The sequence below is a fragment of the Gopherus flavomarginatus genome, chromosome 10 (genome assembly GCF_025201925.1).
Source record: "Gopherus flavomarginatus isolate rGopFla2 chromosome 10, rGopFla2.mat.asm, whole genome shotgun sequence".
NCBI classification, from domain to species: Eukaryota; Metazoa; Chordata; order Testudines; family Testudinidae; genus Gopherus; species Gopherus flavomarginatus.
Genome location: NC_066626.1, coordinates 71,899,516 through 71,916,986, shown reverse-complemented (window position 1 = coordinate 71,916,986; position 17,471 = coordinate 71,899,516). Strand labels below are relative to the sequence as shown.

At 41.0% G+C, this 17,471-nt stretch overlaps 1 protein-coding gene across 3 annotated transcripts in view; it reads left to right on the top strand.

The window, feature by feature from the left end:
* The window catches only part of PDIA5 (protein disulfide isomerase family A member 5), a 129,553-nt gene that overhangs the window by 100,218 nt on the left and 11,864 nt on the right, over window positions 1-17,471 (top strand). For all 3 annotated transcript variants that reach the window (XM_050917084.1, XM_050917086.1, XM_050917085.1), the window contains 2 exons: window positions 907-1,037; window positions 17,326-17,396. In XM_050917084.1, the coding sequence (XP_050773041.1) occupies window positions 907-1,037; window positions 17,326-17,396 (202 nt within the window). The remainder of the gene's footprint in view (window positions 1-906; window positions 1,038-17,325; window positions 17,397-17,471) is intronic.

Genomic DNA, 17,471 nt, shown 5'->3' with positions numbered 1-17,471 from the left:
TTAAAATGTTGAGTTTTCTTTTGTTTTATCCATAGCCGACTGTATTTAAAACAGTATCTTTCAAAATGACAGGATAGTGTGAAAACTGTAATTTAATACTGCAGTGACAAATGAAGGTCTTGATAATATGCCTTCACACTGATGATTTTATATAAGTAATCACTTATTTAAGATACAGCAGAATGAGTCTGAGCCATGTCCATGAGGTAGTGAATAACAAGAGATTTCTAGGGATACTCTCTGTGTACAGGATTGCTATTAGCTGGACACTATATGCAATCACAGTTGATATATGAAATTCTCTTTATTCAAATATTGCAGTTCATGTACTCCCTGCCCTCCAAAATGGGCTAGTGTTGATTATTGTATCCTGATTTCACTTTTAGAATTTTGTATTTCCCAGACGGTCTTGAAAGACTTAACAAGTTTACATTATGGTGATACACAGTACATGGTTTGCTTTAGTGGGTGTGATTGATGTATGTCAATTGCCTTTTGATTCCACCTGCTGTACCCTAACGTTCTATATGCACGCCTATAAATGCAACCATGCTGGTGTGACTAGAGCAAATCAGGAAACCTTTATTTCAGCCTGATCTTTGTTTCAGAACTGTAAATTCCCACAGTCATTTTAAATGGTTCTAGAGCAAAAGTCCACTCTGTGACTTATAAAAGGTTTTCCTATATTGAACCAGTCATGTTCAAAATCACATTTTTACTGATTTCTGAAAATTAACTCTTGTCCTTCCTGGCAATGGAAATGCTAAGTGCATTTTTCTTTTGCACAAATAGCCATAAGGATCCTCTACCACCATTTCCTCAAAGCAATAGGTGACTGAGCCACAAGACCTCTTTGCATGCTTCTAAAAAGGTCTAAGAGATCCATTATTTTTTCTTCTGCTCTAGCCCACAAGCGCCACCTCCACCTGAACTGGCTTGGGAAGAAAAGCTAACAAATGTTATCCACCTAGCCGGAGAAGACTTCAGAGAGTCTTTAAAGAAGAAGAAGCATGCTCTTGTCATGTTCTATGCCCCATGTGAGTATTTGTGTCTCTGTTTATCATATAGCTTCTGTGTCCCTTGAAGCATCTGAAATCCTGTGCGTTGTATATACTTTTGTAAACAGTCATTAATTTAGACATAGACCTGAAACAAACCTCCAGATCTGAACACCCTAAGTTTGTAGAAGTTCATATCTCAGTCTGACTTAGTTGCTTGAGACCCTCCCTAATATATTTTATGAATCTGTAGGGGGGGCCGGTTGGGGCAAACAGCCTACAGCTTTAATCCAGAGACTGACTGTACTGCAAGGGCTCACAAAGGAGGCAGATGAATAAACAGAAAGTGCGTTTATTTTCCTCTGCTTCATTTTATGGCCTGCATAACATAAATTGATTCCTTATAATATAGTGATGGATATGTTAGTATGTTCATTAGTATGTTACTCCAGTTTATTTGCCATACTGGCTACAGTGAAATCAATGGAGTAATGCAAGGGTGAATCAATCCCTTGATATTCCAAATCTAAATTCTGATGGAGCCATTTCAGCAGTAATCTGAACCACATTTTGATCCCTGCCTGGAACGAGAGTCCAACTTTAACAACTTCATCACCAGATTATCTCATTTACGTATAAATAAGTTCCAGCCAGCTCCCTTTAGAAGTCAAAGGGAGTCTTTCCATTGAGATAAATGGAGATTTAGATCAGGCCTTTTGTAAATCAGATGTCCAGGGTGGGGAGAGAAGCCAATTTCTCCCACTATTTGAAATAACTCTTTTTCAAATATGTTCAGTGCTAGAAATGTTTCCAGCCAGCACTGGCACTTGGCCTTCTTCCTGATTTGCACTGTGTTATTTAAATCAGCAGAGTCATCCCTTCCATTGTCAGTATTAGTCCAGAGGTGGCTGGATGCCATTCAGCTTTTAGTCTTGGGGAGGTGTTTTGGTTTGTGATGGGGGGAGTCTGTTTAATATCTATGGCCTGATTTGTTTTATTAAGGGCCCTGACCCTGCTCCCACCCAATTTTTCATGCAGAATACTGTACCATAAGATGACTGTCTCTGCAATTAATTGATAGCATTTAGATATGTAATTTTCTCAATCGGATTTGTTCCCACACAACTGGAGACTGTTTTTGAGTAATCAGGCAGGAAGAAAGCTCCTTATTTTGCTTTTCTGTAAGAAAATTAAACATGAATGCATTCTGGGCTCCTGTGAAGCTCTGCTGGATGTGAGACGCAGAGAGAAGGGAATTTCTGGGAGGTTGTAAAAGAAAGGGCAAAGAGATTTAATCCTTTTTCAACTCCAGTTCCCACCACCCATTGACTAAAAATTGCCCTTGTGCCAGGAATTTCTGATACATGGATCCCTATTGATTAAGAATGAAGTTTATTTTAAAAGCAAATACATTTAATAGTAAAAGTAAGATATATGCCATTGTTCTCTCCAGCTAGTTCATTTTACCCTAGCTTCCTAGTGTGAACAACATCCATGGAGGGAAGAGATCTTCTTCTTCCCCCACCCCGCTGTGTGTGTGTGTGATTATCTTTAGGTCATTTTAACAAAACCTAAATTAAATAAAAACTATTTAAAAACATGCATTTAAAATATTTTAGTCTTCATAAGTCACTAAGGGCATGGTTTAGAGACGCATCATTATGCAACTCCAGTGATCAAAAGCATGTGACTGTACTTTTACTTGTGATGGATAGTACCTTATACCATAAGTAATCCCACTGAAGTCAACAGGGCTACTTATGAAATAAGGTACTAATCTCATTGTGAGTAAGGGTATCTCAGTCCGGCCTTAAGTGCATTAATGGGTCGGCATAACTCAGTCCTGTTTGGTGCAGCTGGATTACTCTTTGGATGTAGTTTCACAGCACACCTTTGGGTAAAGTGGTATGTGAGTCTGTCTGCATAGAGGATGGAATGGTGTTTATTAAATATCCTCGCAGGGCTGTTTGACTTGTAGTCAAGAGTGACCAAATTTCCATTACAATTTCCCATGTTCAGAGTGTACAGTATTTCAGCAGATTTGTTTTTGCTTAATGTGTGTCTGTGTGCATGTGGGGGTGGGTACACACGCACATGCAGCAAGCCTGCTTTTAGTCAGGCCTGGTAGGAAAGAACTGATGAATATTTTAAATCTCTGGTTGCAGTAAGATCATTATTAAGGAAACAGAACAGTACAAATCATCCTATACGGAGTTGGCTGCGTTTCTGCCCTGACAATGTGCCTTCTGCTAAATTTGATAGATTATCTTTTGTTTACCATTTCCTCAGTCATGGGACTTCTCCGTGCTTATGCTTGCCAATTAACGTTAACGTGCTTATTTTAGTGCAGAAGGAGCACTGCTAAAATTGCCAGGCCTCATTAGATCAAATAATTTTCTTTCTCTATTCAGTGCCGCATCCTAGGCCAGTGCAGTCCTGCAGTGTGTTACTATATCCAGTCAGTGCCCTATGAAGGAGCTTGTCTTGTCTTTTTTTTTATTTTTTGTAAGAATTGTGAACTTCTGATGATTTAGATTTTGGATCTAAAACATAGGTTGAATGTTCTGACCTTTCTAAAGCCTTCTGTTAGACGAATAAACCTGTAGGCAAAGGCCACAGTCATTTCCTACCTTTTATCCTTTTCAAAATAATTGCTTGCATTTATATAGAACCTGATAACACAAAGCACTTAATGCATCTAGGAATCCCTTCACCCACTGAAATACAGCCACTTGTGGGATCGGAATGTGGCAGTGTTTTAACAGCACAGTGCAACCCTTCACAGTCGTTTAAAACAGGAAGTGAGGCATACTGAATCAAACCAAATCTACAGGGGGGATTTAGGTGGGCAGCGCATAACTTCCCCATCAAGAATTTGGCCAGGACGTGGAGGCTAACACCTCTGTGCTTGCAAAAGGATCTTAATGGCTTTGAACATGTACCAAAGCCCCTTGAAGTCAACGGAAAGACTCCCATTGATCTCAGTGGACTTTGTGTCAGGCTGTTTTGATTGGTAAGGGTCTTGGTTTTATGTTTCATGCAAAAGATGGCTCTTCTAGCAGTGTAATGACTCCTAATTTATATTATGCTGTTAGTACTGACTCGGTGGAAGAGCAGCACCCACTATATGAACAATGCAAAGAGTCCTGTGGCGCCTTATAGACTAACAGAGTTATTGGAGCATGAACTTTCATGTCGGATGCGTCCGACGAAGTGGGTATTCACCCACGAAAGCTCATGCTCCAATAAGTCTGTTAGTCTGTAAGGTGCCACAGGACTCTTTGCTGCTTTTACAGATCCAGACTAACACGGCTACCCCCTGATACTATATAAACAATGCTACTTGTAATAACTAGGTTTTCACTGGTCTTCCATCTTGGTACTAAGCAGATCCAACCTGGAGCAGAGTGGTTCTGTATGGCTGTAGGCTGTATGGTGACAAATGGCATTATGGCTGCAGGCTTTTTCAGCTGTACCAAAATTTTTTAGTGTTAACATGCCCCTGCCGTTGCACAGTAAACTTCATGATAAAAATCACTTGTTGATTAACTGTCAGAGCCACAAAGGGCAAACAGATTGCAATAGCGTATCATCTCAGTTTGGAATGTTTTGCTGGGTAACTCCCAGTGAATCAGACAAGAATGCATTATAAGGTTTATTACAGAGAGTAGCGTTCTAGTATTTTGTTCTAGTTAGGATTTCTGTTAAGGGTTTTCCACACGTTCAAAAGTTTCCAAAAGGAAAAAAAAAATGCAATTCACATTTATTTTCTTTCGAACAGAAATACTGTTCTTTAAGAAATGAAACTAGCATGGAGACACATTTCTTTGTGGATTATCATGGAGGTCAAAATCTACCTCCAAGAAGACTTTTATATGAAGGAATCAACCAGATCGGGAATGAGGTTGGATTGTGATGGAATAATCTTAGTTCTTTGGGATTTATTTTAATTGGTCAGTTTTAGTGCAAAGGTTTGGTGTTTCCCAGACCAATTTGATGTCTCTTCTTAAGACAAACACTTTTTTAACAAACATGTCCTGTCAGCTGAAACAAGAAGTAATAATAAGAAAAAGCTCACTGTTCCTTTTAGTGTCTTGTAACGATGGTCATTGCCAACACTGTTAACTTCCCAAATGGCTTCAATTTGTAGGGCTCAACAGGGTTCACAGAGTGGACATTTTTAATAGATATTTCACTGCTGAGAGCTGATTTTCAGTTAGCTTTACTAATCAGCAGAGAAACTTCAATTTAACCTGAAATGATTATTGCCTGCTGGTGAGGTTTAGTCCTTAGTATTATTGTAGTGTAACCCATGGAGGTTGTGCAAAGATACCCCAGAATAAAAACATTATTAGGGACCACACTCTTCTATGAAAGGGTTTTATATAGAACTAGTCGGAACTGGGCAGCCGCTATGCATATAGTTAGGACATTCATCTCTTCTTTGGCTTTTGCTTATCTCCTAAAGTTTCCCCAAACTTGCATTGTTCTTTTTTGTGGTGCGGGTGAGTTAGAATGTGAAACCTATCTCTGAAAAATGTTTTGGGTGGGATTTGAATCTTGATTAAGAGAAAATGGGTCTTAACATTGTTGTGGGATGGTGGTTGGGAGGCATGGCAGCAGGTCCTTGTCCTGGCAATGGTACAAACACTCTTTTCAGGCCTCAGGATCCTTATTATGATGTACCCTGACTGAGAGGCCTTGTCACTAGCTAGGCCAGGAACACCTCAGTCTGCTTATGCATAGCGGTAAGAAATCAGATGGGGACACAGCTTTGTATAGATTAGATCAGTTATTTTCTGTATTTCTGTATCTATCTCGTTGATGTTATGTGGGACACTGAAGTCTGCAACAGGCGCACATTGATTTCCCCCCGCAGACTTTGCTGGAAACTAAGATCAGCCTCCTGCCTTATTACCTGCACCAATTATACCCCTTCTTCCTCCAGTCCCCCGATCCCCAAAATGGAAACTTCCTGATTTCGTCTCATCTGTACACCCACAAATACACAGAATGACACAGGTGAGCAGGAAGTTGGTGTACAGGAGTGGAACACATCTGGGCTTCTCCAGGGGCACAAACAGGGCAGAAAGTTGCCCTAATAAGATAACTGAGGATCTCCCTTCCCCAGTCCCATTGCAGAGTAATCCTTAGCTGGTATGGAGCTGGCTACACCAGACCTCTGCTATCCTTCTTTGTCCCTCTCATGTAGGGGTGTAGTCGAGTCTGCTGTGCTCTGGCGATCCCTGTCTGGTGTAACAGCCAGCCAGCATAGCTTAGAGCAGAGACCAATGGAGAACTAGCCCCAGAATCGGGGTGTCATAGAATTGTTTCTTTTGTGGCATTCCCTGCCCCCTCGCTAGCTCATCACTGTAGATGTGGAGAGAATTGATCCCTATGTGAGGGAACCAAAGTGAAAAACTATCTGATATATTCAACTATTAGGTGAGCTAGAACCAAACATGCATCACAAAGCAACAGGCATGTGATAAGTTCTGTATCCCATAAGCATGTGGGAGATGCTGCACTGGATCAGATCAATGGTCCATCTAGTCCAGTATCCTTTCTCTGACTGTGACCAGCACCAGCTCTTTCAGAGTAAGCATTTATGACATAACTTGTCCATGGGAGAGATTTCCTAACTTCCCAATAGTTAGAGGCTGGTTTATGCTGTAATTGAGACTGCTTATCTTTTGTGCAAAGGACTGGTATTTAGTTCCTCAGACTATCCCTGCAGGTAACTACATAAGGGGGTGTGTATACATAAGCCAAAATCCTTCAGGAGTCTTCATGACAGAGGTATCAATTTTATATGCACACAAACACACACCCCATATACAAATTACTGGCTGCACACAGCAAAGAATCTCTTTAAAGACAGAAGCATCTCCAGGAAGGTTTTACTGGCTGAAAGGAGAGGAAAATATCCAGGACCTAGATCTGAGCATTTGGATAATGACGCTTCACATCTAGTGGGTTTATGCATTTCAGAGTTTTGATGATTTATGTGAGCTCTGCCTGTACCTGATTTCTCTCTGTACATTAGTGGGGAACTTGCTGTTTACTCTCATGTCAGTCAAGTATCTGTTTATTGGTGTAAATAGTGTGGACGACACTGCTGTCTGGAGAATCCATTAATGGTCTGTTTTGTTAATGGGTGAATCTGTACAGAGGCTTCCATGATCAAGCTGGCACAACTACTGTTACGTTCTTGGTGTCTGAGGATAATAATTAGTACGGAGAGAACTGCTCTTAAAATCGTTTGTCCATTACTCTTACTTCAGAATTATGAGCTAGTTTAATGGACTGAACACAGCTGAGGAAGAAATGTGAGGAAGAAGCTGGGAATACAGCTATGGCACTAAAGCTGAAGAGAAATTAGTCAGGTTCACACTCATAAAGCCCTCTTGTTTTCTGAAACAGGATTCCTGCTTTAAATCTTTAATAACCTTAAAATGTTACCATTGATTTATTTATTGGGAGGGAGATTACCCATATTATGTGACTGGCTACGTTAGATGATTTAGCAGTCGTACCACGTGTGCCATTTGCCGCAGAATAATCCTTCTTTCACCCCCAAAAGTGCAACCTTTACCCTGCAATACAAAGATATGAATAGGGAAGGTTTCAGATTGCTAATGAACTACTATCCTTCTGAAGTCTCTTGACTTTGTGGGGTCAAGCTCATATTAGATAATGCTGTAACTTCTGTTTTCAGCTGATACCATAATATTACAATGGGCCTGATTTTGAGCCAGACTCTAATTTAGGACTTTGATGCTGCAGTTAACTGCCCCTTTATCTTTTCATCGGCAACTAGCTGCAGGCCCTGCTATAGGACTTTCCTAGCTGTGCCTACAAGTCAAGTGATTGCATGGCAAGATCCGGTTTGCTCATGCAGTTAAATGCAGCCACACAAGTGTGGTTGGAGTTAATTGTGCCTGCAAAATCAGAGGCCAAGTTGAGGCCTGTGTTTGTGGTCCACAGCTTCATGAAGCTGTGTTTTAAAGGCTTTGTCAGGTGCTACTGGGAACTGACAAAAAATGCAGAGAAAAATCCAGGTGTTCTGTGAGTGAAACTCCAGCTTTGTTCTGAGTGTCTTTTATTTCAACGCTTTTCTGTTCTAAACCAGTTCAGAGGTGCTCACTGTACATCCTTCTGTTTTGCTGGATTACATGTGTCAAGGGTCAGAAGTACTTTGGTGGTGGTGATAGTCCACTCTTAATAAAATCGTATCCTTGTCCCCTGTTGTAGGGGGAGCGCCAACTGAGAAGTCCTCCACTGCTAACCTCTTCCTCTTTCCTTGCCTCCCCCATCCCCAAATTCCAGGGAACCCATGTCTGGCCTGTGATATTTTTTGTCAAAGCTCCACACATTGCTGTTAAAGGCAGCAATTTGAAAGGATTTGGTTTTACGCAGCACCTTTGCACTCTAGGTATCTCAAGCGTTTGACAAAGTAATGAGATAAATACAATATGCAGACAGTAAATGCGTAGGCAGAGCTGTAGCTATAGTTACCTGGGTGCCCTTTCAACACGCGACATGTATGCTCTTTGAACAAGTGCGCTTCAAGGGTTAATGATATTCCGCAGCCAGTAGGAGATTCTGTGCCAGTTTCAGACCAGACAGATTTCTAACTAGCTAGGACTTCAGAAACCGACAGGAGATGATTCCAAGGGTAAGCAGTGCATGTCGTTGCTCTGCCAAATGACAGCAAGCTAGGAGCTACACTTCTACGATGAAGACTGACAATCTAGAGTGAGTATCCAAAGGCACCTCAGGAAGTTAGGTACATAGCTGCCATTGACTGTCAGTGGTAATTGAATGCCTTAGATGTCCTTGAAAATCCCCCTATAAGATTGATGAAAGAGAGCTCTCGTGAAGTACTACTAAGGATAAAAAATAGCTCTTAACATTCACATAGCTCTTCCTAGACTATGCAAGAGACTAATTAATCCTGACAGCATCCCCGGGGAGTAGGGTGTAAGTTTCTCCATTATACAGATTGAGTAGTTGAGGCGGAGAAATGGAGACTTGTCTGAAGGCACACAATGAGTTGATGGCAGAGCTGGGATTATAGTACAGGAATCTCAAAATTTTAGCGCACTGCCGATTGCTACAGACAATGCTGTGGAATAGTATCTAACCCACACGCTTCATGCACAATTACTGATGGCTTTCTTTCACCTGGTCCTTTAAATCCCTATTACAGTGGAAGGAACATTTCTTTTTCACTCTTTTTTTTTAAAGTGTTGATAAAATAAGACTTCAAATATCTTAGGAAACACCAGCACATTGTGAAATTATTATTAGGTTGCTTGTCAATGTTGAGAGCCATGAGGCAAGGCCTAATTGACCTGACACTTAAATGAAACTCCACAAACTTCTCAAATCAAAGGACAAACACCTTCCTTTCAAATATTAATGATCATTCTCCCAAGCCACAAGTTATGCTGTGTCAGGTCATATTACGAAAAAAGGTTTGGTCCCAGATAGTATATTAAAAGGCCCTCCAGTTCTTTACCAGTGGAACAAAAACAAATGAACCTTTCAATAACATCTCCAAATGGCTTTCTTGAATTTTTCTGTGGTTTCAATAACTTGTGTAGCTGCATGAATTGTATTAGTATAAGCACTAGCTGTTTTTTTCAGCTCTGATCTCTGCAATTATAGTACATGATCTAACTTTCTTTGATTGGCCAAGGAATAGCCTTCTTTTAATTCTGGTGAACCGCTTCAATTCTCAAAATGGAAACAGCCTTTTTTTGTCTTCTGAATTCTGCCAGCTCCTCTATCGGCTTTGATGGATTCTGATGTGTTTCTTTCACTTGCTAGGGAGTGTGGTTGTTTTAAAACCAGTAATGGAAGGCAATGTCTCTTTGTCTTATTTAGAGGGTGATTATTTAGACCAGCAAACAGGGAGTCAGGACTTCTGGGTTTCAGTCCCACCTCTGCAACCAGGTTTGATTCTGCAAAGTGCTGGGCACTCTCAGTCAGACTTCAGGGCACTCAGCACCTCACAGATGTGCTCAGTTCGTAGCAGAACCAAACCCCATGAGGAAGTTATGTAACCTCTTTTTGACATAGGTTAATCTTGAATCTTATGAAAGGGATAGTAATGCCTATCGCTCATGGGCAATTTGAAGCTTAATTAAATGAATGTTGGTTACAGCTGTTGAGATCCTGGGATGCGAGTTGCTAAAAGATCGAAGGGGTTTTTTTCTGTTGTGCAGAGACAAGAGCTCAGGCGGTGTAAATGCCATTGTGTCCTAAGCCAGGTGTGACAGTGCTGGTTTAAGTTTGCATAACACATTTTATCCTGAAACGGGTTACAACCTTAAATGTCAATGTTGTGTGTGTAATGTGTCTGGTAAAATAATGGATGTATAACAAATACATATCATAAATATATTGATTACTCATTATACTCCTTACTCGTGTGTGAATCTGTGTGTGTCTCTATATATAAATGTATGTCTTATGATCGAGACAGAGATCTGTAAAGGTATAATAAGATAAAATTGTCAAAAGTGCTGACCACCTGGTCTGCACACTGATTTTGTAGTGGTATAACTATTTTGATTTGGGATGTGACCAAAATAGTTGTACTGGTGCAATTCCTACTGTGGGCGCAGTATAGCTCATTCTCCTTCTCATGTGGGAACTCTTACAGTGGTGTAGCTGTGTCCGCACTAGGGGAGTTATACTGTCTAACTATATCAGTAGAGTTAAAACCATACAGTTTTTGTGTGCAGGCAAGGCCTGAAGTGACTTAATAGTAAATTTGAAAGACTCAGGTATATAGAAGTCTTAAGTCTTTTTTGAAAATGGGACTAAGGAGCCTGTCAATGGGATTTTGGCTCTTAAGTGCCTAAATCCCTTCTGAAAATTAGATTTAGGCTACTTAATCAGTTAGGAGCTTTGACACTGAACACAGCAACACCTAAATACCTTTACAAATGTGGGCCTAAGTGCCTTAAACCCTTTTGAAAATGAGATTTAGGCTGCTAAATCAGTGATGCATTGCAAGGCTGAGCACAGCCGTATCTAAATACTTCTTAAAATCTGAGCCTTGGGCATTTTTGAAAATGTTACCCATGTATATTATAAGTTCAATATTGTGACTTCTCTTTGTCGGTCACTATCTATTGCACACACTGTTCTTTGGACACATGGATAATAACTATCTGGTCCTGATAATTTACTGCATTTGAGTTTCTAGACTTTCTTGTTCAAGGCTTTGATGTCTGTTAAGGAGACAGTCCGTTTTCTTGTTTAAAAATGAACAAACAAAAAAAACCCCCCTTAAAATGAGAATTTCCCTATCATATGCTAGTAAAATAGAGGCAAGAAATTCATTTCACTTTTTCACGGCTTGAACATCCTATCCCATCTCCCTTTGGTAGGATGGAAGGCCTACAGTTGCACATGCAGTCTTCTATTTGTGATGTAGCAGAATGATTACTTACAATCATTTGGTTGATTTTTTTATTATTATTATTATTATTATTATTATTTTTGGTCAGTTTGTTCTTAATATATGCTTTGTATTTTTCTTTAAATCAGACTTTACCTGGCATAGGTTTTTATTTTTTTCAATCCATTCATTGTTATGGCAAAATTTTCACTTGCAAAAGGGCATTTGTTAGCCTTAGTAAACTCACATACAACCAACTCACGTATATCTGGGGTGCAATCCAGACCAATGACAGTTTGGGTCACCCCTGCCCTGTAACTTTGGGTGCCTCACAATGCTTTGTTGCGGTTGCTCTGACCTGGGCCACTCACAAACAGCACACAGGTTGTACCCTGGGGTTTCTGCACAGGGAATGAATTTTGGTCAAGATCTTTAAAAGCAATTTAAGGATTTTGCTTGCCTCCATTTTAGGATGGCAACTTTGGGGACCCTTTATAACGGGCTTCATTTTCACAGGTCAGGATGCTTGGCATGTTTGAAAACAGGGTCCCTTTTAAGGTATCTCAAGCTGGGCACCCAAAATCACAATTCTCTTCTGAAAATCTTGTTTGTACTGTGTTTAAACCTGTCCTTTGGTAAACTCAACTGCCATGTGAATTCAGCCAGGATCAAATTTGCCAGTGACACTAAAAGTGGAGAAGTAACCCGTAGGACAGTAGTGGGGCATCAGGCAACTAGAGGAGATTCAGTAAAATTTCCTGATGGGGGAAATTAATGCAGTTGTATCTATGCTCTTTAAGTGAGTTTATTTTCATGTTGTGACCCTCATATTCTCCAAGGGTATAACCAAAACTTTGCTGCAGTGAAGGTGTAGGATAAGGATTAAGCAGCTGGGAGAGATGAGCCATGACAGAATCTATTTTGAGAAATGTTACGTGCTAGGAGCAGAACCAATGAGAGCCTCCATTTCATTCTTTTATGTGTAGTGCTACCCAAGCACGCTTGGTGACTTATTCTGTCTGTGCTGACGAACTGGTAATATCTCTTTTATTTTTTTAAATGATTCCTTTACATCTTTAACCTCAATTATCTAAACCTTCTCTTCATAGAATGTGAGGTCTTTTCTATCTCTTGGTTCTCTGTTGGGTTATCTAGTCCGTCATCATCCCAGGACACCTGTCCCATCTAGCCAGGAATCCCTTCCTATTTAACAATAACTGCAGGGTGGTCACAACCCCCTGACATCTGTTTGTGATGCTCCTGAGGGTCACCACCCCCTGATTGAGAATCCTTGATCTAGTTCATCTCCTGGTGGCCTCTGCAGTTTATTCCCTGCAATACGTTTTGGAGTTACTTGTCCATTCTAGTTTTAAATGCCATAAGCTGTAGGGCATCTAACGGGATCCTTCCAACTTGCCCATTTCTGGGTTTTAGTCTTATCGTTGGTATTTACTTCTGCCAGTATAGGGCATTCCTGTTTCAAAATGAAACACTGCTGCTTTGACCATGTTGACCTTGCCATGGGAAATTGAACTCTTCTTAACAAATACCTTGGTCTTAGCACCTCATTGCAACCAAAACTGCCTATGGATGTTGTCGTGCATCCTTAAAGGGCACCTTAACCTCTGCTGATTTCCCCCAGATTCTTTAGTGTAAATAACCTTCCTCTGTCATTATAGATCCTGTTATTTTCAAGCAAGCTGAAGAAGGTGGAACCCATCTCCCCTGGTATAGATCTTCCATTTCAGGAATGTTTCTGCCGTGCCGCCACCCTCATCTAGCTAGATACTACAACTGAGATTTTCAAAGATACCAGAGGGGTTTTGAATCCCCATTTCCCATTGCAATTAAAATCTCATCTTTTCAAGATTTGCTGCCCTATAAATACCTGAGAGAGATGTATAGAACCCTTCCACTCTTGACATCTCATCGACACCTTAAGTTGCCTCAAGTTTAATCTTTCCATTCCAGCCCATCTGGAAGATCTCTTCTGAGCAGCCCGTGTACTTTCATATCTTAATCCACAGTAATTGTACACGGGTTCTTTTTCACATTCAAATCTCCACGACAGCGTGAATGCTTAAAATAAAAGTGTGATGAGAAGTGTGAAAAAGGAGTGGTGGGAATGAGTTTTCCTTCTGTCAAAAGAAAGATGTCATCCTCTGCTTTTTTGTGGGTGCGTGCCTTAAATAGAATGACTGAATTGGGTGGTTTCCAGTTTTCTGCATTTGGCAATCCTTTTAAGTTGTAACAGATGAAGTTCCGTCTGAGGCGCTCCTTCCCACATCTGTTTCAATGACTTCTTGAAACTCCTTGAGCATTCAGCACAGAATTTGGCACGGACTTCACATCGGTTCCATGGGTAGATGGTCAAAGTTAACAGAACGCCCATTGAACAGTGATGCTAAAAGCCGTATGTTGGTGTTTTTAGCTTTGTGACCAGAATATGTTAAATAAAACACACTGAGTCAAATTCAGAAGTGAAATGTAAGATACACACCAGTAAGCACTGGTGGGAGATGGTTTGTGTTAGACATGGAAACGACAGGTAGGAAGGGAGAAGTGTAGAAGAGAAAGCAACTACCAAGAGTGTGTAAGATTTTGGATTTTATGTGGTTTAGCTATCTCCTCTATGTTGCCTAAAAACTCCAGACATATTAGTCATAGCATTTGGAAAATACAGGCAATGATCCAGATGAACTAATGGTCCCTTGTGCCCTTAAAAGTCTTTGCTCATAGCTGTCTTGATGCCCTCTGTTGGATATTACTCTGCACTATGTGTCATGATGACGTGCTAGGACAGTAGGGCCATTGAGCAACTGTTGACATGCCTGACAGTTTTATTAATCCCCTGTTGTCAGCTGAACTGCTATTTGGTATTCTGAGCTGCCATCTGTTGACCACAGTAAAATACCAGGTTGCATTTTTAATGTGAAGTGGACTTTTCTGTGTCTAAAGGGACACTGGTGGTTTATTGGCTTTCAGTTGTATTTACTTGAAAAGAATGACTTGTTCTAAATCCTAACTATCAAAGCTACGTGTCAGCACATAAGTGGGGGCTTGTAGCAGATTCCCTCCTCAGGCACAGAGAGTGGTACAAACCACTCAAGGGATGCTGTCTGAAAGACATTTGCTTGTTGGGAGGGGGAACTTTAAATCAAGTTGTGTTTGGTTTTGGGGTGTCTTATTTTCAATCTGAAGGATCACTGAGTAAAAACTGTGTTGGAGAATCAAACTCAAGTCCTTCAAAACAACCGCCCCAACGCTCCAAAACACTTTGTAGGGTAAGTTATTGGGGGGACCCTTGTCTTCTAGAGGGATTGAGTGGAGTAATGCTGTCAAAGTGTAAACTACTATCTAAATAATTTTGAGGGAAGGGTTTCTTTGATTGTGGGTGTGATTTCTTGCCATTTTGCTTCTGAAATGTCTTTAAGTGTTTCCCCATCACCCATTATTATCTTATTTGTATTGCATTAGCAACTGGAGGTCCCAGCCAAGACTGGGTCCTCATAGTGCTCGATGCTGTACAAAAAGATACTGAGAGACAGTCCCTGCCCTTAAGAGCTTATAGCCCATATAGACAGGACAGACAAGTGGTGGGAGTAGAAACAAGGGCACAGAGAGGTGATGTGGCTTATCCAAGATCACCTATCAGATGGGTCACAGACCTGGGAAAAGAAACCAAGCAATCCAGAGTCCCAGTCTAGTGACCTGTCCCCTTGGCCAAACGGCCAGTTCAGCCTGACCAACACTAAAGCACTTAACAAAATTAACATAATAATCTTCAGACTATACTGTGTATGCACAGGGATCTCTTTACCGAGCGCCGAAGTGCAGCTGCCTTTGGGATGGAATGTAGCAACACTACAAAGTAGTCGAGGATAGTAAGGCCTGATCTACACTGGAGGGGATCGACCTAAGATACGCAACTTCAGCTACGAGAATAGCGTAGCTGAAGTTGACATATCTTAGTTCGACTTACCTCGCATCCTCACAGCATGGAGTCGATTGCTGTGGCTCCCCTGTTGACTTTGCTTCCACCTCTCACCGAGCTGGAGTTCAGCAGTCGATGGGAGAGCGATTGGGGATCGATTTATCGCATCTACACTACACGCGATAAATCGATCCCCAATAGATCGATCGCTACCCACCGATCCGGCGGGTAGTATAGACGTACCCTAAGGGCAGGATTTTCAGAAATGCCTGGGTGAGTTAGGAGTACGAGTTCCATTGACTGACTTTCTTCGGTATTTACTTCCTACTACTTCACTGGCTTTCAGTGGGACTTGTGCTCCTAAGACACTTTGTGCTCTTGAAAATCCCTCCCTGCAGGAAGAAGACTGTATGTACAATTCAAACGGAAGTTGGCAGGATGGCCAACAGTGTAATCAATGGTACTGCAATTTGCCAAGATGTCAGGGTTAACCATCTTCACTTGTGAAAAAGACCATGAAATCTTTGATACCAGAACCTTGGTTTTACATCTCATGTAAAAGACAGCAGCCCCAGTAGCAGAGTGCCTTTTAACATCATGCTAGGGCATCTGTTCAATACTGACTAAGAAGGGAAGAATGCCACCTATTTACAAATATTTTGCATTGATAAATGACAGTAAGACTCGTGCACTGTACTGTGAACACACAGTTGGCTGCATGCTGCTCTTTATCATTTGAAGGCAAGGGAGGAATACTTTGATTATCCGTCAATAGCTTTTTACCTTCACATTAGATCAGTGCACGGCTGGAGGAAGTTAACCAGTTTCCTTTGTGTCTAACCAAAAGAGAAGGGCTCTGACAACTCCTTTGTGCACAATCTCCACAAATTAGGAAGAATTGTTCACTGCAGATCTTTTACTTTTGGTCACACCGATTTATCTAATGTAGGCCAAGTATTTGAGAGTACCTCAGGTTCATCACAGACAATGTACGGAGCCGCTGAATTGAGACCATTAAAATCTGAAGCTGCTCTCTAATGAAAAGGGCAGATCTTCCTTCCCCGGTTTGCTTTTTTGTAAATATGAATGAATGTTTTGTCCACATAAGTGAGAAACTAACTAGTCTCTAGTTTGACACTGCTATAATACCAGCACATATTAGCCAGTCTTTCCCACAGAGTATTACCAGTATACTGCGCAGCCTTTCTGTGTGTAGGTTTTTTCCTTTAGTCCAATCCCCTTTCAGATTGCTTGGTGTTTCTTGTGTGAGCAAATGAGAGGAAACTATGGAAAAGCAAGGACCGGAAACCTTAATTCAAATTGAAAGTCTGTCCTCCAGCTGTGAAAAGCTGGGGTACTGATGTACTTTGCAACCACCCCCAGGGTGTGGCTCCAGAACTTTAGAAGTGTGGGCTTGATATTTAATACAGAAATTGTCTCATGGACACCTCCCTTCCAATTCTCAAGCCTACAGACCACCTCTCCTCCCATTCACAACTGTCTCCACCTCTAGTCCTCCCATTCTCAGTCACACAACATCCCTGTGGCAACTACAGTAATTACGTATGTGAAAACAGAATAATATGAAAATCTTTAATCTGTTTATAGATGTTTTCTAATGCTGTTTAAAGCAACTGGAAATAAGGAGACCACCCTTGCACTGTGGTTCCAATTCAGGAAGGTGCTTAAGCTTCAGTCCATCCCTGTTCAGGGCAGTATTTAAGCACGTGGGTGGACTTATGCAAATATTTAAGTTCTCTCCTAAACTTGGATACTTTCCTAAACTGGAGGCCATGTCCCTCACCATACCATCGAGTTCCTCGGCTCAGAATTTGAGAACATCTCGTCTAGAAATTTTTTTTTCTTTTAAATGCTGATTCTTAATTTACCTACAGGCTTGTCTCTTTGTAGCCCCAATGTCCGTTCTGCAATGAATTTTACATATTTTTTTTTCCTTTTCTTCCTATGCTGCACAGGGTGTCCACACTGTAAAAATTCCATCCCACATTTCACAACTGCTGCAGAACTCTTTAAAGAAGATCGAAAGGTAACCCATTTTTAATAGTTTCTGAGATGTTTGAAGTGCCTCTGCTATCTTGTCACTTAACATGCTTGATCTAGT